Source organism: Schistocerca piceifrons, chromosome 1 (genome assembly GCF_021461385.2).
Source record: "Schistocerca piceifrons isolate TAMUIC-IGC-003096 chromosome 1, iqSchPice1.1, whole genome shotgun sequence".
NCBI classification, from domain to species: Eukaryota; Metazoa; Arthropoda; class Insecta; order Orthoptera; family Acrididae; genus Schistocerca; species Schistocerca piceifrons.
This window is the reverse complement of record NC_060138.1, coordinates 1,062,607,063-1,062,631,618: the sequence shown is the minus strand read 5'-3', so window position 1 is coordinate 1,062,631,618 and position 24,556 is coordinate 1,062,607,063. Positions and strand designations below refer to the sequence as shown.

Below are 24,556 nucleotides of genomic sequence, written 5' to 3'. Positions count from 1 at the left end.
CTCTGAGCACTATGGGACTTAACTTCTGAGGTCATCAGTCCCCTAGAACTTAGAACTACTTAAACGTAACTAACCTAAGGACATCACACACATCCATGCCCGAGGCAGGATTCGAACCTGCGACCGTAGCGGTCACGCAGTTCCAGGCTGTAGCGCCTAGAACCGCACGGCCACACCGGCCCGGCACTACAGGGAAGTATAAGAATTTTATATTCCCTTTTCTCTGTAGTTACATATAACCGTCAACAATGAGTAAAACACGGGCATACTTTTGTGTAAGTGACGAAAGTAACAAACTGCACAGTGCTATATATGCCGCCAAACACTATACTAATTGAAAACGACAATGGGGAACCTATTAAGAAATTTGCTGTCACCTAACTTATGTTAAGTATCTGTGGCCACGCTGACTCAGTTATAATAACTTCTTGTTCAGTACTCACACACTTTTTGAGTTCTGCTTTCGAGTTTCGCAGTTTTCAGTTTGCTTGACATTCTACAACCAAACGATTAACAACTTTGTCCAACCTATTACCTTGTTCGAACAGGAACGTTGGTATCTCGTAACCAATAGCTCAGACCATCCGCGAAACGCACGCACGCACACACACACACACACACACACACACACACACACACACACACAAACATTAAATTCTGCATACTGATTCCCACCGTCACAAACTCGTCTCCAGTCACATACAACACTGACGGAAAAAATTGCAACTCCAAAAAATAATTAATGTAGAATAATGAAATTTCGTGATTACATTCGTCTAGGTAACATATTTACGTGATTAACATTGCAAGATCACAGGTTAATGTAAGCGCGAGATAAGCCATTTCACTTATGAAATAGTGGTACATTAATAACCGGTGTAGCCGCCAGACTGTTAAATGCAAGCATGCAAACGTGCATGCATTATGTTGTGCGAGTGCTGGATGTCACTTTGTAGGTTGGAGTTCCATGCCTGTTGTAACTGGTCGGTCAATACAGGGATAATTAATGCAGTTTGTAGATGACGTTGGAGATGTCCGATAATGTCCCATATGAGCTCGATTGGAGGCAGGTCCGGTGATCGAGCAGGCCGAGGCAACATGCCGACTCCCTGTGGAGCATGTTGGGTTACAACGGCTGTACGTGGGCGAACGTTATCGTGTTGGAAAACACACCCTGGAATGCTGTTCATGAATGGCAGCACAACAGGTAGACTCACCAGATGGAGTCAGGGTTCGTGGGACAACCACGAGAGTGCTTCTGCTGTCATACAAATTCGCATCGCAGACAGTAACTCCAGATGTAGGATAAGTGTGTCCAGCACGCAGACAGGTTGGTTGCAGACCCTAAACTGGCGTGCTTTTAACCAACACAAGAGCATCACTTGCAACGAGGCAGAACCAGGCATCAGAAACACAAGAGACCTCCACCCTGCATTCCAATGAGCTCACGCTTGACACCACTGAAGTCGCAAATGGCGGTTGTTTGGGATCAGTCGAATGCATGCTACAAGTGCGTGTGGCTCGGAGCTGTCCTAGAAGTAACGGTCAGATTGCTGCTACAGATGCAGTAAGATGCGCCAGGGCCATAAGCCGAACACGACCGTCTTCCCTCTCGGTTGTGCCACGTGGTCGTCCGGAGCCCATTGTTCTTACGAACGTACATTCTCGTGGCACCGCTGCCAGCAATCATCTAGGCTACATACCCGTCAAGTCTTTCTGTAACATCGCAGAAGAAACATCCAGCTTCTCGTAGCTCTATTGCACGACCACGCTCAAATCAGTGAGGTGTTAATAATGACATCTTTGTCGCCTTAAAGGCATTCTTACTGATATCGATTCGCCAGCGTCCAATCTCTAAGGTAACTGACGGTCACGTCCGTTGCTGCGTATATTTAGAACAAACCTGAGTATGCGAAGGAACTTGCCCCCCTTCTTGCAGCGGTGTACCGTAGGTCTCTAGAAGAGCGTACCGTTCTAAAGGATTGGAAAAGGGCACAGGTCATTCCCGTTCTCAAGAAGGGACGTCGAACAGATGTGCAGAAATATAAACCTATATCTCTAACGTCGATCAGTTTTAGAATTTTGGAACACGTATTATGTTCGAGTATAATGACTTTCCTGGAGACTAGAAATCTACTCTGTAGAAATCAGCATGGGTTTCGAAAAAGATGGTCGTGTGAAACCCAGCTCGCGCTACTCGTCCACGAGACTCAGAGGGCCATAGACACGGGTTCCCAGGTAGATGCCATGTTTCTTGACTTCCACAAGGCGTTCGATACAATTCCCCACAGTCGTTTAATGAACAAAGTAAGAGCATATGGGCTATTGGATTGAAGAGTTCCTAGATAACAGAACGCAGCATTTCATTCTCAATGGAGAGAAGTCTTCCGAAGTAAGAGTGATTTCAGGTGTGCCGCAGGGGAGTGTCGTAGGACCGTTGCTATTCACAATATACATAAACAACCTTGTGGATAACGTCGGAAGTTGACTGAGGCTTTTTGCGGATGATGATGTGGTATATCGAGAGGTTCTAACAATGGAAAATTGTACTGAAATGCACGAGGATCTGCAACGAATTGACGCATGGTGCAGGGAATGGCAATTGAATCTCAATGTAGACAATTATAATGTGCTGCGAATACATAGAAATAAAGATCCTTTATCATTTAGCTACAATATAGCAGGTCAGCAACTGGAAGCAGTTAATTCCATAAATTATCTGGGATTAGGCATTAGGAGTGATTTAAAATGGAATGATCATATGAAGTTGATCGTCGGTAAAGCAGATGTCAGACTGAGATTCATTGAAAGAATCCTAAGGAAATGCAATACGAAAACAGAGGAAGTAAGTTACAGTACACTTGTTTGCCCACTGCTTGAATACTGCTCACCAGTGTGGGATCCGTACCAGATAGGGTTGATAGAAGAGATAGAGAAGATCCAACGGAGAGAAGCGCGCTTCGTTACAAGATCATTTAGTAATCGCGAAAGCGTCGCGGAGATGATAGATAAAGTCCAATGGAAGACTTTGCAGGAGAGACGCTCAGTAGCTCGGTACGGGCTTTTTGTTGAAGTTTCGAGAACGTACCTTCACCGAGGAGTCAAGCAGTATATTGCTCCCCCCTACGTATATCACGCGAAGAGACCATGAGGATAAAATCAGAGAGATTAGAGCCCACACAGAGGCATACCGACAATCTTTCTTTCCACGAACAATACGAGACTGGAATAGGAGAAAGAACTGATAAAGGTACTCAAAGTACCCTCCGCCACACACCATCAGGTGTAGATGTAGATGTAGATGTAGATGTAGATGCACCCTCATACTGGTATTACTAGCGCCACTCTTATGCTATTGCCGTGAAATATAAATTGGCATCATCTTTCGGATGTAGAACCGTGCTCACAAACTTTCGTTTATGCCGCACAATTTCTTCTTTGAGTTAGTACTTTTTTCCGTCAGTGTATGTAGACATGGTTTGTGGCTTAGAAGTAAATATTGTCATATATCATTACCAGTCTCCGAAGACTGTAGTCCAGAGATTACACTGTCTTGCTGGATATTAACCTTCGACGACCTGCTGTCTTATGCTTCTGAAATATGAAGCTTGAATAGTAATAGCCGCCCTCTTGCAGGACACCGTTCTGTTGTCAGTCAGGCAAGCAGGGGGAGCGTCACCTTGGCTCGCCATATCTAGAGGGCAAGGTGTTGCGACAGCAAATTACGTTGCCGGAGTCGCCGACAACCTGGCTAAGCGCGTTAAGACGGGAGCCGGTCTGCCAGGCAGTCGACATTGCGGCCGCCCCCGGACGTCTGACGTCTTCCGTCGGCGTGCGAAGTACGTCCTCACACATCACTTGCAAACGCTCACACTTATTAATTCAATTTTCGCAGTCCGTATATCAGACTGCGCTAAGTGACCCATTCCCATCCATGGTCCGGATAAAACCTGCACCATTACGCATTTGGCTTTGGCATTGCTAGTTATTCATCATGACCCGACACAATGTCGAAAAGCAAGGAAGAATGGTGTGTTTCCAAAATACCCTTGACATCGAGATCAATGGAGAGGGAACACAAGATGGGGTTGGACAAGGACAGAAAAAGAAATCGCCGGTGTCTGTTTCCAAGGAACAGCCGAGTATTTGTCTTAGTGGCTTACAGAACTCGCGGAAAACCCAGTACTGCAACTGAACCCCTTTAGTTCCGAATGTGGGTGCAGTGCCTAAACAACTGTGTGCTCTTGCTAGATATAGACTACTGGCTATTAAAATAGCTACACCAAGAAGTAATGCAGATGATAAACATGTATTCATTGGACAAATATATTATACTAGAACTGACATGTGATTACATTTTCACGCAATTTGGGTGCATAGATCCTGAGAAATCAGTACCCAGAACAACCACCTTCGGCCGTAGTAACGGCCTTGATACGCCTGGGCATTGAGTCAAACAGAGCTTGGATGGCGTGTACAGGTACAGCTGCCCATGCAGTTCCAACACGATACCACAGTTCATCAAGAGTAGTGACTGGCGTATTGCGACGAGCCAGTTGCTCGGCCACCATTGACCAGACGTCTTCAATTGGTGAGAGATCTGGAGAATGTGCTGGCCAGGGCAGCAGTCCAACATTTTCTGTATCCAGAAAGGCCCGCACAGGACCTGCAACATGCGGTCGTGCATTATCCTGCTGAAATGTAGGGTTTGCCAGGCATCGAATGAAGGGTAGAGCCACGGGTCGTAACACATCGGAAATGTAACGTCCGTTGTTCAAAGTTCCGTCAGTGCCAACAAGAGGTGACCGAGACGTGTAACCAATGGCACCCCATACCATCACGCCGGGTGATACGCCAGTATGGCGATAACGAATACACGCTTCCAATGTGCGTTGACTGCGATGTCGCCAAACACGGATGCGACCATCATGATGCACTAAACAGAATCCGGATTCATCCGAAAAATGACGTTTTGCCATTCGTGCACGCAGGTTCGTCGCTGAGTACACCATTGCAGGCGCTCCTGTCTGTGATGCAGCGTCAAGAGTAACCGCAGCCATGGTCACGAGCTGCAAACGTCGTCGAACTGTTCGTGCAGATGGTTATTGTCTTGCAAACGTCCCCATCTGTTGACTCAGGGATCGAGACGTGGGTGCACCATCCGTTTCAGCCATGCGGATAAGATGCCTGTCATCTCGACTGCTAGCGATACGAGGCCGTTGGGATCCAGCACGGCCTTCCGTATTACCCTCCTGAACCCACGGATTCCATATTCTGCTAACAGTCATTGGATCTCGACCAACGCGAGCAGCCATGTCGCGATACGATAAACTGCAATCGCTATAGTCTACAATCCGACCTTTATCAAAGGCGCGAAACGTGATGGTACGCATTTCTCCTCCTTACACGAGGCATCACAACAACGTTTCACCAGGCAACGCCGGTCAACTGCTGTTTGTGTATGAGAAATCAGTTGGAAACTTTCCTCATGTCAGCACGTTGCAGGTGTCGCCACCGGCGCCAACCTTGTGTGAATGCTCTGAAAAACTAATCATTTGCATATCACAGCATTTTCTTCCTGACGGTTAAATTTCGCATCTGTAGCACGTCATCATCGTGGTGTAGCAATTTTAATAGCCAGTAGTGTATTGACGAAGAGCTTGTTTAAGAATTCAGTTACCGATATCATTAGGGTGATTACAGTCTTGTAAGAAATATCAATACTAAGAACAGGAAGTAGGCGTTATCGTTGTTGTGCAAGAACTGCTATCTTGTTACAGACTGGCAGAATTTGAAGACCGACGGGTATGGTATATAAAAATGACTCAGCATCCAAATAAACATGAGTCCAATCACACATTACACAGTTAAACCGTTCACAGAAGTTTGCTGCATTTTAGGCCAATGAAAGGATGTTGTTGGCATCCATCTAAAATTACAAAGGCGTGACTTTATTCGACACTATCGGAACTGGATTGTTGCTGATCCTCCAACGAGTCTTACTGTCTGCTTCATAGTGTGCATGGACATCAGACAGAAGAGGAAAATTCCGATTGATATCGAGGTCATCGTTGGTAAACCACACGTTCGAATTCCAGTTCGGCAAGTGTGGGTGAAGAAATCAGATATGGTCTTATTTTGATTGTCCCGCGGTCTGGTGACTTTTGTTGGTACTGTATCGACTACCTGCTTTAGCGTCTCTGTGGCACTGTGGATTTTAATGATAAAAATAACTTTGAAACACAGACTAAAATATCTTCTAGGATATGTGCCATATGTAACAACGGCAACTAATCAATTAATAAGAGTTTACAATCATTTCTCTGCCAAATTCTCCAACTTTCGCTAGTCCGGCAATCCAGTGACATCTAATGGTAGTATCTCCAACACGGGTATTGCCGCTGTGATTTATTCTCACGAGAGGATTTACAGTCAGTTTAACGCGATATATTTCGTATGTTAGGCATTTAATATGTCCTTAATTTTCTTCATTGCTTCATGTGAATGCAGAAACTTGAAGTAAATCGACCAAGGACTTTGTAGTAAATCGGTAAAGTGCTTTTCGAGAAGTTTCGTAACAATATATAGTGTGTATTAAAAAATATATAGCGTATATGCTCCCAAATGTTCATAGTGGAATCATGAAGAAATTTGCAGTAAATCGGACAAGAAAGTTTAAAGATTTTTGGTAACAACCTTTCTCCTTTATACATTATATAGCCGCTGCCGGCCCGCCTCAGCTGAGGCATGAAATTACAATAAAGGAAAAAAATACATTATGTACATGTATGTTTCAAGTCAGAGTACGAAATCTGATGTGAATAGTGACCTTCCTCTTGTCTTGACGGCAAAGTGTGCAAAATTTCATAAAGATCAGTATAAAAAAAATGTATATTTGTATGAATTACATACAAACAAATGTAGATGTGTATGAATTAAAAATTAACAAACGGACATTTTTCCTTATATATACAGATGAATGCAAAGGAAGACTACACACTAAAAATAACACAGTTTTTGGTGAAGATAGTAATGTTTGTATCCCAGATGAAGCGGCACGGCCGGCCGAAGTGGTCGAGCGGTTCTAGGCGCTACAGTCTGGAACCGCGCGACCGCTACGGTCGCAGGTTCGAATCCTGCCTCGGGCAGTCCCATAGTGCCCAGAGCCATTTGAGCCATTTGAAGCGGCACAGGAAGTGCGAAAACATTTTGTAAGTGCAAAAAAATGTGCAAATTCATCAGTTAACGATGAAGAAATAGGACAGCTCTCCAACCAAAGCTACGACTTAGTATCATCGTTATCATGACATAGATATGCGAAACAATCGCTGCAACGCATTAGGCAAAACTATATGGGAACCACACAAGATGCGACGGATTCTGTTCTTTCAAGAAAATAAAGTACTGATGAATGATGGCAGCAATTTTTTTTTTTCCTTTCAGATGACAACAGGAGATTGAATGCGATAATATTGGTGTCGGCCAGCTTTGCGTCATTCTTTGTGGGTGGAAAATTCAGAAGTTAGAACAACCAGTTTGGAGAGCTGTTTATGCCCGATGCCGATCCTACAATTTCTTGGGGGGAAACAAACGCTACTCCAGCTATAAACGCTTTCCTACAGAACGACAAACCAGAAAGATTCGGTCGTTTACTATTTTGTCAGTAACTGACGTTGTGAGGGTTCCGTGGTTGTGTTATCAAATATGTTACAAAAACAGCTACCATGCATTAATATGCAGACGCTTTTCATCAACACGTTTTATTTTTCAGTGCCATTACCGGTTTCTAACTTTTCTTCGTCGTCAAATCGTTGCATTACAGGATGAACTGCTAATCGGACGTTGATTGTTGTGATGGCTTTGGAGCCCTATCTTGAAAATTTGTTGAAACATACTCGTAACGGAAATTAAGGTAAATCAAGTTTGGAAAATGCATAATGGATGATAAGCAGCAATACTTACAGTGAAAGTCTCTTGACAGCTTTGAAAGCTTGATTTTCTGTTAGTTTCCGTGTACCTCGCAGATGTATGAGGGAAGTGGCAACAAAACAACTATTCACATTGGTGTGTAGAATATATGAGTCTGGTGACATGCTATCTGACTTTCCGAGAAATATCATCCACAGAATACCGAAGACTGCAAGAGCTGACAAGTGCGAGAATTATCACACAATCAGCTTAACAGCTCATGCCACCAAGTTTGTGTCAAGAATAATGCACAGAAGAATGGAAAAGAAAATTGAGGATGTGTTAGATGAAAATCAGTTTGGCTTTAGGAAAAAATGGTTCAAATGGCTCTGAGCACTATGGGACTTAACATCTGAGGTCATGAGTCCCCTAGAACTTAGAACTACTTAAACCGAACTAACTTAAGGACTTCACACACATCCATGCCCGAGGCAGGATTCGAACCTGCGACCGTAGCGGTCGCGCGGTTCCAGACTGAAGCGCCTTTAACCGCGTGGCCACACTGGTCGGCGGCTTTAGGAAAGGTAAAAGCACCAGAGAGGCAATACTGACGTTGCGGTTGATAATGGATGCAAGACTAAAGAAAAATCAAGACATGTTTATAGGATTTGTCGACCTGGGAAAAATGTTCTACAATATACAGTGGTGCAAGGTGTTTGAAATTCTGAGGAAAATAGGGATAAGCTATAGGGAGAGACGGGTAACATGGAATATGTACAAGAGCCAAGAGGGAATAAAAAGAGTGGAAGACTAAGAACGAAGTGCTCGGATTAAGAAGGATGCAAGACAGTGATGTAGTCTTTCTCCCCTACTGTTCAATCTTTACGTCGAAGAAGCAATGATGGAAATAAAAGAAAGGTTCAGAAAGGGTATCAGTGAAGGGTATCAGTGATACGATTTGTTAATAACATTGCTGTCCTGAGTGAAAGTGAAGAAGAATTACAGGATCTGCTGAATGGAATGAACAGTCTAATGAATGCAGAATATGGATTGTGAGTAAATCGGAGAAAGACGAAAGTAATGAGAAGTAGCAGAAATGACAACAGCTAGAAACTTAACATTACAATTGATGGTCACAAAGCAGATGAAGTTAAGGAACATTACTACCAAGGCAGCAACATAACCAATGACGGATGGAGCAAAGAGGACATCAAAAGCAGACTAGCATTGGTAAAAAGGGCATTCCTGACCAAGAAAAGTCCGTTGGTATCAAAAGTAGGTTTAATTTGAGGAATAAATTTCTGAGAATGTACGTTTGGAGCACAGCACTGTAAGGTAGTGAAAGACGGATATGAGAAATCCGGAAAGGAGGAGAATCGAAGCATTTTAGATGTAGTGCCACGGACGAATGTTGAAAATTAGGTGGACTGATAAGGTAAGGAATGAGGAGGTACTGCGCAAAATGGGAGACGAAGGGAGTAGGAGAAGCGACAGGATGATAGAACATCTGTTAAGACATCAGGAAATCACTTCTATGGTACTAGAGGGAGCTGTAGAGGGCAAAAACTGTAGAAGAAGACAGAGATTGGAATACAACCAGCAAATAATTGAGGACGTAAGCAGCAAGTGCTACTCTGAGACGAAGAGGTTGGCACAGGAGAGGAATTCGTGGTGGGCCGCATCAAACCACTCATAAGACAGATGACTTAAAAACCATATGCAGCTGTGTCAGGCAAACGTGCCCACGTACCCATTCGTGCTAATGATGACGCAACTCTTACTTTGTGATATGGTGAATGTGCTTATAATACTGGGTCACGTTTACCATGATACAACTGTATGGTACACAGAAAATAACAAAAACTCAAGCCTTCAAAATATCAAGACACGTCGCGTACACAGGTTCTGGACAGGCATTATGCAGTTTCCAAGTTCCCTTTATGAAAATTTATCACTTAATATATTCTCACGGTAGGGCTCCACGGCAATCAAAACAACCACTTCTGATTAGCACTTCATTCTGTAAGTTCGAAAGCCGTAATAGCGTGGACACATAAAATATGCTGAACAAAACCGTTCATACATTAGTGTATGGTAGCTGTTTTTTCACGTATTATAAGATATGGTCGATTTTTCAAGCTATTAAAACTAAAGACTTTGGATGGTTCCCTGCGTCTCGCACGATGGACATCGAAATTGCTATTGTCCATCAGCCAGAAGTTTGCTACTTTAAATAGAGATTATGGGTTGAAGTTATCATTTTAATCAACTTTCATGGAAACAACTTCAGCGTTGCGGCCTTGTTCGCGAAGGTATACGAAAAAATATGCTGTCACATAAAAATGTTTCCACTTGTAGAACATCTTTCCCTGCAAATGTTGAACGATGGTTGGCTATCTATACAGGAGAGAACGCTTGAAAACCAAAAAGCTTCAGGACTTTTGTGAATATTTTATGAACCAGTGGCTCGATAACAGGCACATTCCAAGAGATATGTGGAATTGCAGTGGAAGGTGGCATCGCATTAATATCTCAGGAGGATGGAACCGTCAAACTGTTTACTGGTCAGCAATAAGATCTTCGAGGAGACACAAAATACCAGGACCACCAGTTTGATCGATTAATTTTAAATTTAGATGGGGAAAGAAGACAGTTGTTAAGGCAGATGAGACTATTGCAAAGGCGTTAAAGCGACTCCAAATTTACTGCAACTTAGAAGCATTTCTAACATGTGTGGCGTAAAGACAAGAATTATAGTGAAGAAGAAAGCGTCACAACCGTTGGAAATGATGCAAATGTTAAAAAGTAATGTACTGCACGCCTTTTTTTTTGTTGCAGGTTTTATTACGCAAATCCAGATTTCGGCTAGTGCCTAGTCATTATCAATGCACTATTTCTTAATCTCGATGCATGTTAGTTACCTGTTGTTCGCGCGTCGGTCACAGTTCTTTGAATACTCATCCTCCCGATGCTCTCTGGAAACGTCACAAAGTCACCTAAATGTCTCTTGAAATTTGTAAACTATTCGCTAATGACGACCGAAAAGACTATCTCAAAGACCATGTCTCCTCTAGGGAATCATCGCATAGTATCATAGAATACAGCGCGCTGTGCTACACTGGTACACTTCTCAGTGTACCCGTACCTGCGAAAAGCAGATTATCCTAGCAAGAGCCGCAGGCTCCGTAGAAATGTCTCTCCGCAGAAACTTCATTCCGTACAAGTGTTCCAACCGCGTTACTGACACACATACTCGTAAATGACGTTCGACTTTCTGCTTCAGAAGATGCAAATTTTTGCACTTTCAACTCTGCAGCCCAGTCAGCAATCGTGATAATCTAATATATAAGAAACTATCAGCCTCGATTGCGGTAATGAAGCCAACCTTTACCTAGGTTTCAGCCCAAATAATTGAGCCATCTTCAGAAGATATACCTCAAACTATAATTTGTCTAAGAGGAAATGGTCTAGAAATAAAACTAAAACAGCCTGAATAGGCGTAGTCACATTTTAAAAATGCGGTACATAAGTACCAAGTCAACACCAAGACTTAACTTTTAAGCTCTGGTGTGCGCCTCGTCTCCATGGACGCTGTGCGGTAGGCATCGGGAGCTCACGTGAAAACTAAGTAGGACAATATAACGCGCTGCAAATTACCATATTTTTTTCAAAACATAATTTGACTTATTCTGGTCATTTTCTATTATATGGCGATGAAGTGGCGTTGTTCGTTCACTCACGTGTTATCGTGTTATTTTTAGTAATGTTGTTGTTGTTGTTGTTGTTGTTGTCTTCAGTCCTGAGACTGGTTTGATGCAGCTCTCCATGCTACTCTATCCTGTACAAGCTTCTTTATCTCCCAGTACTTACTGCAACCTACATCCTTATGAATCTGCGTAGTGTATTCATCTCTTGGTCTCCCTCTACGATTTTTACCCTCCACGCTGCCCTCCAATGCTAAATTTGTGATCCCTTGATACCTCAGAACATGTCCTACCAACCGATCCCTTCTTCTTGTCAAGTTGTGCCACAAACTCCTCTTCTCCCCAGTTCTATTCAATACCTCCTCATTAGTTATGTGATCTACCCATCTAATCTTCAGCAGTCTTCTGTAGCACCACATATCGAAAGCTTCTATTCTCTTCTTGTCCAAACTATTTATCGTCCATGTTTCACTTCCATACATGGCTACACTCCATACAAATACTTTCAGAAACGACTTCTTGACACTTAAATCTATGCTCGATGATAACAAATTTCTCTTCTTCAGAAACGCTTTCCTTGCCATTGCCAGTCTACATTTTATATCCTCTCTACTTCGACCATCATCAGTGATTTTGCTGCCCAAATAGCAAGACTCCTTTACTACTTTAAGTGTCTCATTTCCTAATATAATTTTTAGTAATAAGTTAAAAAATTAATCTTGACAATATTCTTCATTCAGTGCGTGTCAGCAATAAGAAGTATAACTGCATCAACTGATAAAAACACCTACTCGACTATCTGTGTACAGGTTAACCGAGATTATTGCATTACAGTTTCGCTGTTTTATGTCCTATGTCATCTTTCATTAATAACGATGGGTTCGCTATGCAGCATTCGTTGTGAAAGGGCCGATATATTCTAATAGTTTAAGTCGAGGTAGTGTGTTCGAACTTATATAAATCTATGCATAGTTCGTTACATTTTAGCCATAACCTGGTGCAGAGGCATTATGTTTAAGGTTTTCAACCTTTCTATAAGTTATTTGTTTTAAGATATAACTGTGTTGGTCTTTTATCTATGACAGTCATGGTCTCAGTTAGACATGCGCAATGTTCCCCACCACGTTGATTTGCAGCGCGTCATCTAGTCCTACTTAGTTTCACGTGAGCTTCCGAGGCCCACCGCACGGCGTCCATGGAGACGAGGCGCACGCCAGAGCTTTAAGTTAAGTTTTGGTGATGACTTAGCACTTATGGACTGCATTTTTAAAGTGTGACTACACCCGTCCAGGCTGTTTTAGTTTTAATTCTAGACCATGCCCTCTTGGGAAAATTATAGAGTCAGGTATGTCTTCTGAAGAAGTCTCAATTATTTTGGCTAAAACCTAGATAAAGGTTGGTCTCATTACCGCAATCGAGGCTGATAGTTTCTTACATATTGATGCAAATTTTCTATAGTGTATGAATAAAAGTAGTACTAGTTCCCTTACTGAAAATGCAGCTAATGAAATAATCGAAAATATCAACTGATGGTTCAAGAAAAATGGCTTATCACTCAATTCTGACTAAGCACGAGGGGCGTTCAATAAGTAATGCTATAAACTTTTTTCTCGTCCAATTTCGGTTGACAAATTGCGGAATTTGTTGTGGAACATCGTGGAATATTCCCGCTTCAGCACTTATAGAATCATAAAGTTCCGATGAGTGGCTACGCTGTACGTAGTCTTCAAAAACGCGTCTGTAACTAAGGCGCGTTTCAAGCAGAGAGCTGTCAATGAGTTTCTATTGGTGGAAGACCACAGTATCGCGATATTCAAAGACGCTTGAAGAGTATGTATGGAGACTTGGCAGTGAATAAAAGTCGTTCGGAGAGGTGTCTGTCATCATCGCAAGAAGATTGCGCAAACTTGTCCTGTCTCCCACGTGCTGCATTGGATCCTGCGGACACTCATTCGCAGCGCGACGGATCACAGTCAAATGCCGCGCTGCACAACTGGCAACTGAGCTATTGCTGCAGCAAGATGTTGGCCCCGACTTCGACCAGTAGAGTGGTTCCATGCGTGCATGCAGGCCCTACCAGTAATGTGGCGTATGACCGACGTATTTAACGGTCATTATGTTGAAAAATGGGGGTTTTTAACCAAAAGAATGGGGAATAATATTGTGTACTGGAATCCTTAATAAAAGCAACCTGCTTTGAGAAAAAAAATATGTTGCATTACTTTCTGAAAATGGCTCTGAGCACTATGGGACTAAACATCTGAGGTCATCAGTCCCCTAGAACTTAGAACTACTTAAACCTAACTAACCTAAGGACATCATACACATCCATGCCCGAGGCAGGATTCGAACCTGGGACCGTAGCGGTCGCGCGGTTCTAGACTGAAGCGCCTAGAACCGCTCGGCCACACCGGCCGGCACCCAGAGTTACTCAAGCATCTTAATTCTGCTGCGTCTGTAGTATTTACAGGGACAGTATTTTCAGTGTGCAGAAGCGTGTTGTAAGAATTATACCCGGTGTTAATTCGAGAACATTCGGCAGAAACCTCTTATAAAATTTGGTAGTTTGATACACATTTCACAATATATTTATCCATTGATGTCCACTGTCGTAACCAATATTTCTCACTTCGTCCGCAGCTCGTAGTCTCGCGGTCGCGTTATCGCTTTCCGAGCACGGAGTTCCTCGTTCGTTCCTGGCGGGGTCAGGAATTTTTACCTGCCTCGAGATGACTGGGTGTTTGTGTTGTCCTAATCATTTCATCTTCATTCATGAAGACGACGAGATTGGACTGAGCAAAGGTTGGGAATTTGTACTCGCTCTGATAACTGCGCAGTTGATCGCCGCACAAACCAAACATCATCGTCATCATCATCATTTCTCATATCTCAAAAGTAAGTGAAAAGCTTTAATATAAGAGTAGGGACATAATCAAACTCGACAAAGACTTCAGTGGATTAACATTCGTACAAAAAGGAGTCAGCTGCATAGGTACACATGTATTTAACAATTTGACAGATAACATTCAACATTATTCTGATAACGTGGTGGAATTTAAGAGTGAATTGGAGAAATTTCTTTTGGACAGCTCCGTCTACTACACTGAAAAAGTATGTTTAAGTTATTTCATAATTAGAAATCGCAGTGTAATAAGGCAGTCTTTTGTGATGTGTTGTATTTGAATGTAATAAAATGTATATCTTCGACTACTTTCGACATCCTAGAGACCACTCTCTGTGTGATTCCTGGAATATGACTAATATAATGCGGGAGTGTGCCTGCGGTAAATGCCCCAACATACCGCTGTTTGGCCTGATCTATACACCAACACGACAAAAGGCATGGGATTGCGGTATGCACATATGCAGTTGGTGGCATCGCGTACACAAGGCGTAAAAGAGCAGCGCATTGTCAGAGTTGTCATTTTTACTCATGTGATTCCAGTGAAAAGGTTTCCAACGTTATTATGGCCGCACGACGAGAATTAGCAGACTGCGAACACGGAATGGTAGTAGAAGCTAGATGCATGGTACATTCCATTTCAGAAATCGCCGGCCGCTGTGACCGAGCGGCTCTAGACGCTTCAATCCGGAACCGCGCTGCTGCTACCGTCGCAGATTCGAATCCTGCCTCGGGCATGGATGTGTGTGATGTCCTTAGGTTAGTTAGTCTAGGGGACTGATGACCTCAGGTGTTAAGTACCATAGTAATTAGAGCCATTTGAATCTTTTTTTTTTCTCCAAAAATCGTTGGGGAATTCGATATTCCGAGATCAACAGTGTCAAGGGACTGCTGTAAATACCAAATTTCAGGCATTTCCCCTCATCACAGATAACGCAGTGGTCAACGATCTTCACTGAACAACTACCAGCAGTGGCGATTGCGTAGAGTTGTCAGTCCTAACAGACAAGCAACATCGCGTGAAATAACCACAGAAATCAATAAGGGACGTATGACGAACGTATCCTTTAGGACAGTGCGAGGAAATTTGGCAGTAATGGGTTGTGGCAGATGACGACTGACGGCAGCGCCTTTGCTAACAGCACGACATCGCCTGCAGCGGCTCTCCTGGACTCTAGACGACTGGACAACCATGGCGTGGTTATACGAGTCCCGATTTCAACTCATAAGAGCTGATAGACTTCGAGTGTGGCGCGGACCCCACGAAGACACGGAGCAAAGTTATCAGCAGGGCTTAGTGCAAACTGAAGGTGGCTCCATGATCGTTTGGTTGTGTTTACACATAATGTACTGCATGCTATGGTCTAACTGAACCATCATTGGCTGGAAATGGTTATGTTCGGCTTCTTGGAGATCATTTGCAGCCTTTCATGGACTTCATGCTCCAAAACAACGATGTCATGCCACCTGGCCACAGTTGTTCGCGATTGATTTGAAGAATATTCTGGACTGTTCGAGAGAATGATTTGGCCAGCCAGATCGCCCAACATAATCCCATCGAACATTTATGTGACGTAATGGAGAGGTCAGTTTGTGCACAAAATCCTGCAGCGGCAAAGTTTCCAAATTACGGACGGCTATACAGGCAGCATGGCAAAATATTTCTGCAGGGTTCGTTCAACGACTTGTTGAGCCCATCCCACGTCGAGTTGTTGTGAGGGTTGGTTGAGTTTTTTGGGGGAGGAGGCCAAACAGCGAGGTCATCGATCTCATCGGATTAGGGAAGGACGGGGAAGGAAGTCGGCCGTGCCCTTTCAAAGGAACCATCCCGGAATTTACCTGGAGCGATTTAGGGAAATCACGGAAAACCTAAATCGGGCTGGCCAGACGGGGGATTGAACAGTCGTCCTCCTGAATGCCGGTCCAGTGTGCTAGCCATTGCGCCACCTCGCTCGGTAGTTGTTGTGCTACACCGAGCAAAAGGAGGTCGTACACGATATTATGAAGTATCCCATGATTCTTGTCACCTCAGTGTACTTGGTATAACTATTAGGTTTTCAAATTACTCAGCTTGAATAACTGTAGGTCTACAATTGCGGCATGAATCCTCCTCCAGGCGTACCTTAAAAGCTGCGGGAAGCGGGACAGGCAGCATCTTTCTAGAAACTCGTCGACATCTGACAGCCAGTTCTAGCTCGTCTAGCTGCTGCGTGTGTTGCAAACGACGGCGTCTCAGGATTTTAATAAGTATAAAATACTGAAACAAAACGACTATCTGCCTATTGGTGGAGTGTCAGGAGCGCCCGAGCGAGGATTTCCGGAGTGTGGCAGCGAGGCCCGGATGCGGCGGCAAAGTTAAGGAAGGCGGTGTTTACAAGGCGGTCAGCTGCCATTACGGGGCCTCCCGGATGTGGCGCGTCTTTGATCGGCCCTAACTCAATACCTGCGCCGCTGCGCCAATGCAATTTCTGGCGAGTGCCGAGAGCCGGCACTGCCGTGGTCGGGCGCTGCCGTCGTTGCACTCCATCCGGTGCCCGCCGTGCTACCTCCGCCCTGCGGCGAACTGCGGCCAAACCTTTCCCCTATGACTCGGAAAAGCCACATACACTACTGGCCATGAAAATTGCTACACCAAGAAGAAATGCAGATGATAAACGGGTATTCATTAGACAAATATATTTTACTAGAACTGACATGTGATTACATTTTCACGCGATTTGGATGCATAGATCCTCAGAAATCATTACCCAGAACAACCACCTCTGGCAGGAATAACGGCCTTGATACGCCTGGGCATTGAGTCAAACAGAGCTTGGATGGCGTGTACAGGTACAGCTGCCCATGCAGCTTCAACACGATACCACAGTTCATCAAGAGTAGTGACTGGAGTATTGTGATGAGACAGTTGCTCGGCCACCATTGACCAGACGTTTTCAATTGGTGAGAGATCTGCAGAATGTGGCCAGGGCAGCAGTCGAACATTTTCTGTATCCAGAAAGGCCCGTACAGGAACTGCAAGATGTGGTCGTGCATTATCCTGCTGAAATGTAGGGTTTCGCAGGGATCGAATGAAGGGTAGAACCACTGGTCGTGTCACATCTGAAATGTAACGTCTACTGTTCAAAGTGCCGTCAATGCGAACAAGAGGTGATCGAGACGTGTAACCAATGGCACCCCATACCATCACGCCGGATGATACGCCAGTATGGTGATGACGAATACACACTTCCAATGTGCGTTCACTGCGATGTCGCCAAACACGGATGCGACCATCATGATGCTGTAACCAGAACCTGGATTCATCCGAAAAAATGACGTTTTGCCATTCTTGCACTCAGGTTCGTCGTTGAGTACACCATCGCAGGCGCTCCTGTCTGTGATGCAGCGTCAAGGGTAACCGCAGCCATGATTTCCGAGCCGATAGTCTATGCTGCTGCAAACGTAGTCAGACTGTTTGTGCAGATGGTTGTTGTCTTGCAAACTTCCTCATCTGTTGACTCAGGGATCGAGACGTGGCTGCACGATCCGTTACAGCCATGCGGATAAGATGCCTGTCATCTCAGCTGCTAGTGATACGAGGCCGTTGGGATCCAGCACGGTGTTCCGTATTACACTCCTGAACCCACCGATTCCATATTCTGCTAACAGTCATTGGATCTCGACCAACGCGAGCAGGAATGTCGCGATACGATACCTCAATCGCGAAATGCTACAATCCGAAACGTGATAGTACGCATTTCTCCTCCTTACACGAGCCATCACAACAACGTTACACCAGGCAACGCCGGTCTACTGCTGTTTGCGTATGAGAAATCATTTGGAAACTTTCCTTATGTCAGCACGTTGTAGGTGTCGCCACCGGCGCGAACCTTGTGTGAATGATCTGAAAAGCTAATCATTTGCATATCACAGCATCTTCTTCCTGTCCGTTAAATTTCGCATCTTTAGCACGTCATCTTCGTGATTTAGCAATTTTAATGGCTGGTAGTGTATATTCGCAGCTAACGACTTCGGGAATTGTACTCGTATTTCAACGATTTTATTCTGAGTTCGCTTCACAGCTAACGGCCATGAAGGCGGAGCATAGTGCTGAATTTTGAGCAGAGATATACGAGTATTTTGCAAGAATCTTACAAGGGCAGCATCACGGATTTACTTCAGATTTTGTAGACCTTTAGCAGGCCATTAAAACAACTTAGTATGCAAATAGTAAGGTAAACTATTCTGAGTAGTTTTACGTGTCTGTCATGTGCCTTATGTATCTGTGCGAAGGTGCCGGACGTTAGAGCTCTTGGAAGTCAGGTGACTGTCATTCGAGCTTCATAAGACGAATGTGTATGACGCGGCAGTTCGAAACTTGTTCAAAATTCCTCATTAATCTATTTTTTCATCGCTGGTCACATTATTTAATTAATATGACATTTGAGATGTAATATAATGAAAAAAGCCACATGTATTTGCATGAAGTTTTAATCTATGTTTTCCATGTCTGTATGACAAATACCATCCTGCAACGTATGATGTCGAAAGCACATCCGAAGAGTAATTGAACTAGGGTTGAATGAAAAGTAATGCCTCATCTTCGTTAATTGGTTTTGAATGGGAATATTTTAATAAATCGAACGCAGAAATAATCCTTAGAATGTGATCTTTAATTACCAATATTCACTTTTCCACAGAATCACACGCCAATTGAATACATTTTTGTCAACGACCAACAAACTTTCTGAAGCCATCACGGAAGAAGTCCACACTCTGTTTCTGCAGCCACAGTCTCACAGTTCTCTCAACGTCTTCATCAGAAGCATAATGATGTCCTCGCACATCATCTTTCATTATCGGGAACAGATGGAAGTCAGACGGTGCTAGCCGGCCGATGTGGTCGAGCGGTTCTAGGCGCTTCAGTCTGGAACCGCGTGACTGCTACGGTCGCAGGTTCGAATCCTGCCTCGGGCATGGGTGTGTGTGATGTCCTTAGGTTAGTTAGGTTTAAGTAGTTCTACGTTCTAGGGGACTGATGACCTCAGATGTTAAGTCCCATAGTGCTCAGGGCCATTTTTTTCAGACGGTGCTAAATCTGGACTGTATGGAGGATGCCTTACGGTGGTGGGATTCAGTCTCGGAAGTTTTGCTGTGGTGGCACGTGAAGTGTGTGGTATCGTATCGTCATGCTGCAGGAAAACATTTCCCTTTTCCTTTCGGACCCCTGTTAACCGTCGTTTCAGAGTTCGCAGCGTTGTGATGTAACGCTCTGAATTTATTGTAGTTCCACGATCAAGGAAATCAACATGGATAACGCCATCTGCGGCCCAGAACACCGTGGCCATGATTCTTCCAGCTGCGTCTTTAATTTCTTTTTTCTGGAGCGAGTCTTTGTGTCGATGTTCCATAGACTGACGTTTCGTCTCCGGGTCGTAATGGTGTACCTACGTTTCGTCTCCTGTCACAATTGAATGGAGAAAGCCTTCACCTTCATTCTCGTAATGCGAGAGAAGTTCCTGGCAAATTACAAGTGTGTGCGCTTTCATTTCAGCAGTCAGCATCCGGGGTACCCATAGTGCACAGATCTTCTGATGGCCAAACAAAGCAATAATGTGACCCACACGTTCTTGTGAAATACCGATTGTGCTTGCAATTTCTCTCTGAGTGATATGATCATCTTTAATCAATCTGTCAACATTTTGCTTGTGCAACTCTGTGGTTGCTGTCACAGGACGTCCAACTCTTTGTTTGTCACGCAGGTCAGATGTTCCCACCTCAACATCTTTGAACTTACTCTCCCAACACCGCACAGTACTCACATCAACACAATCACCATAAACTGCTTTCATTCTCTGATGAATCTCCTTTGGGGTGACACCTTCTGCTGTCAAGAATTCAATGACAGCACGTTGCTTAAATCGCATTGACCGACCGTCTGCGCAGGGTTCCATACTTTACACTGTAACAACACAACCGATCAATACTAAGGCTTCCCACCAACTGGAGCTGTAGAGAAGATGCTACGGAACAATCCAGTACCTGCCGCATACCAATGTTGCGAACTGTTGAAGGGTTACGAAGCTGGAGGCATTACTTTTCAGTCAACCCTCGTACATTACTCTTGTGATCTGGCACCCTGTGGTTACTGTATTATTGATTGTGAATAATGCCATTCGCGTCATTATTCATCGAGTTTTGACTTGGGCTTTCGAAGCCTGTCCCTCGTCCTTGAAAATTTAATTGCGAGTAGTAAACAGTCAAATAAAGTATGAAATCCACAACTTCATGGAAATGCACGTGGTTTTTTTCAATTATATTAACTCTTGAACCTCATATGAAATTATAAGTGATCAGTGATGAAAAAAAACTAAAGTATACTCCGTCCGGACAGGCCTGGGAAGGCCCAACGGCACCGACCGGCCGCCGTGTCATCCTCAGCCTACAGGCGTCACTGGATGCGGATATGGAGGGGCATGTGGTCAGCACACCGTTACTTCTCAATCAAGTAGCTCCTCAGTTTGCCTCACAAGGGCTGAGTGCACCCCGCCTGCCAACAGCGCTCGGCAGATGGTCACCCATCCAAGTGCTAGCCCAGCCCGACAGCACTTAACGTCGGTGATCTGACAGGAACCGGTGTTACCACTGCGGCAAGGCCGTTGGTAGTGATGAAAAAAAACATAGATTAAAAAACAAACGTCAGCGATAATTCGAATCGTCGCCTCGTTCACGATCCTCTCGCACAGCGTGAACGCTTGCCAGTTGTCTAACATGACTTTTTGCGGGCAGCACCTTAGCGCAGATACAACACTTACATAATGGACACGCGGAACTTCTCTTGTGATTTCCCCCCAAATTCAATAGTAGTGCATCTTACTATTGCACATTATGTTGTTTTAATGGCCTACTAAAAGTGTGGCCTCCCCTTGTTAGCACATCTGGCTTCCATAAGTTAAATGAGAAGTGAAAAAAACGTTTTTGCGAAATAAGGACCTGTTGACACCAAAAATTAGTACCTGCAACTGGATAACGTATTTTCAAGTGGTGTGAGCAGGGGTCGATCTGTATATCAGTCTTCTGAGACAACTGTCTCGGACACTTCTTTAAGCTAGCTGACGGAACGAGCCCAAGCGTAGTTGCCTCCCCAACGATCAGTTGATAGTGATTCTGTCAACTCCAGGTCTTTGTTTTAGAAAAGTGTTTTAGCACTGAATTCATCGGCATTGTAGGGATTGTTGTTGTTGTGGTCCTCAATACGAAGATTGGTTTGGTGAAAAGCTTCACGTTAGTTGGTCCTGTACAGGTCTCTTTATCTCAGAACAACTACTGCAACCTGCATATATTTGAACCTGCTTATGCCATTTATCCGTTGGAATTACCGCTGAAAAAAAGTTTTCGGTTATATCGGTTCCTTTTCGACGCCAGTTTAATCGGACTGTTAAAACCACTCAGAATAACTGGTTTCTGAGATAAACGATTTTTGGTTCTTTATTCTTATGATTACCTGCAATAAACGTAGAAATCGAGCAAAGAGTTTCAAGATGGTAAGTAACATCAAAGTATTAAATTAAATATGCAAATAAAAAACTTAATCCGTCCACTGTTCGCTGCTTTCCTCGAAAAGTGATAAGTGCTTGACTACAACAAAAAGTCAGCAGTATTCTTCTATTGATTTTAATTTTTTTTAAACTCTGTAAAAAATTGTGTTGTAATCGGAGATCATACCGCTAGTTGGACATTACGATTAGTCAGTGCGAAAAAGTGAAATATGAAGTTGAAGATCTCCATTTTTCGTGTAAATTTGTCCGTTTTCAGGAGCTAAAAGCAGATAAAGACATGCTGTGTAGCAGATCAAAAAAAGGTTCAATTGGCTCTGAGCAATACGGGACTTAACATCTGAGGTCATCAGTCCCATAGAACTTAGAACTACTTAAACCTAACTAACCTAAGGACATCACACACATCCATGCCCGAGGCAGGATTCGAACCTGCGACCGTAGCAGTAGCGCGGTTCCGGACTGAAGAGCCTAGAACCGCTCGGCCACCGCGGCCGGCGCAGCAGATCAGCTGCCTTCTTTTTTTTACGGTAAACTCTTAATGAACCGTTAAGTTTTAAGTTTCCTCCTGACTTTATGTCCCAAGTTAGTTGTGGCACCTCCCATTTTTTAATATTTTAAAGTAAATGGGACATTGTACTTCACTGATACCACACTTCGTAAAATATTTCCAGACTAGGGATGATGCCATTCTGTAATACAACTGACGTCCGACAACGACAGGGAGAAACTACCACTGCAGATAAGTCTGGGGCAACTCTTGCACACTGCATGTGCGAGGGTACCTTCTAACAGACCACGCCACATTCTTGTCCCAGCAACGCTGTAGCAATTCTTGTACCATATATTTGTTGCTCGTTTCTGTCGGCATTGTTATTATAAGAACACTGGTCGCTTATACCATTTTCAATAATAGTGTAATATTTCACGCAATGCAAATTTGGCGGTAAAAAATTACTCGTTCTTTCAAAACAGTTTATTTAAAAACGAAAAATTTAACATTGCTGCTGTGCCTAATTGATATTTCATTTTTTTACTCGGTTATTAGTAAAAAATAAAAACACCTGTTACCACCGAGATCAAACAAATACCGAAAAATAACGGTTTTTCAGAAATAAAATACCGGTATCGGTTTAAACCGTTCGGTTTTCCCCGTCCCTACGTCACGTTACCCTCCATTACCAAACTGATAATTCGTTGACGCCTCAGAGCGTGGCCCATTAAACGACCCTTTCTTTTACTCATGTTGAGCCATAAATTTCTTTTCTCCCCAATTTGATTCAGTTCAACAATAGGTATTCGTTCTACTAGGCTAGTCTTCACAATTCTTGTGTAGCAACAAATTTCAAAAGTTTCTACTCTCTTCTTGCTGAACTGCTTATCGCCCACGTTTCACTTCTGTACAAGCCTTAACTCCAAACACCTTCAGAAAAAGACTGGTGGAACGCGTCATACTTACTAAATTTGAGTAAAACGTGAATGAAGCTGTAGAAATTATTTCATAATTCAACTTCAGATTATATTAGATGTTAACAGATCTCTCTTTTTTCAGAAATGCTTTTCTTGCTATCGTCGGTAAGCATTTTATATTTCCTCTACTTCGGCCATCGTGTTATTTGGCTGCCCAAATAGAAAAAAAAGCTCATCTACTACTTTAGTGTCTCATTTACTAATTCCCTCAGCATCGCGCGGTTTAACTGGACTGCGTTCCATTACCTTTGTTTTATTTTTGTTGATACTTATAGTATAACGTCCTACTGACGCTATCCATCCCGTTCAACTGCCGTGTCTGACAGAATTACAATGTCATTGACATAAAACTTTCATCTCCTTGAACCTTAATCCCCTTTCGAAATTTTACGTTGGTTTACTTACAATGTGCTTAATGAATGTACAGATTGAATAACATAGGAGATAGGCTACCACCCCGCGTCACTCCCTTCTTAATTACTACTTTCTTTTCATGCTCTTCAGCTCTAGTAAGTTCAGTTGTAAATAAATTTTTACTCCCCGTATGTTATCTCTCCTGGTTTCAAAATTTCGAAGCCAACATTGTCAAAAGCTTTCTCTGAACTTACAAATTTGCCTTCCTTCAGCCCGTCTTCCTTGATAAAAATTAGTGTCAGCATGGCCTCGCGTATTCCCACATTTCTCTGGAACTCAAAAAAATGGTTCAAATAGCTCTCAGCGCTATGGGACTTAACATCTGTGGTCATCAGTCCCTTAGAACTTAGAACTACTTAAACCTAACTAACCTAAGGACATCACACACATCCATGCCCGAGGCAGGATTCGAACCTGCGACCGTAGCGGTCACGCGGTTCCAGACTGAAGCGCCTAGAACCGCACGGCCACACCGGCCGGCCTCTGGAACTCAAATTGATCTTTTCCGTGGTCGGCTTCTAGAGCTTTTCCATTCTGCCCGTATACATTATAAATGCGAAAATTTGTATGTTTGTTACTCTTTTACGCTGGAACGGCTGACAGATTTGGAAGAAATTTGGAGT

The 24,556-nt window shown here is 43.6% G+C and overlaps 1 protein-coding gene across 1 annotated transcript in view; it reads right to left on the bottom strand.

Moving 5' to 3' along the window:
* The window catches only part of LOC124777598 (sodium-dependent dopamine transporter), a 360,017-nt gene extending 342,899 nt beyond the window's left edge, over positions 1–17,118 (bottom strand). The window contains exon 1 of the mRNA XM_047253064.1: positions 16,958–17,118. Within this exon, the coding sequence (XP_047109020.1) occupies positions 16,958–17,118 (161 nt within the window). The remainder of the gene's footprint in view (positions 1–16,957) is intronic.
* Positions 17,119–24,556: the final 7,438 nt, after the last annotated feature.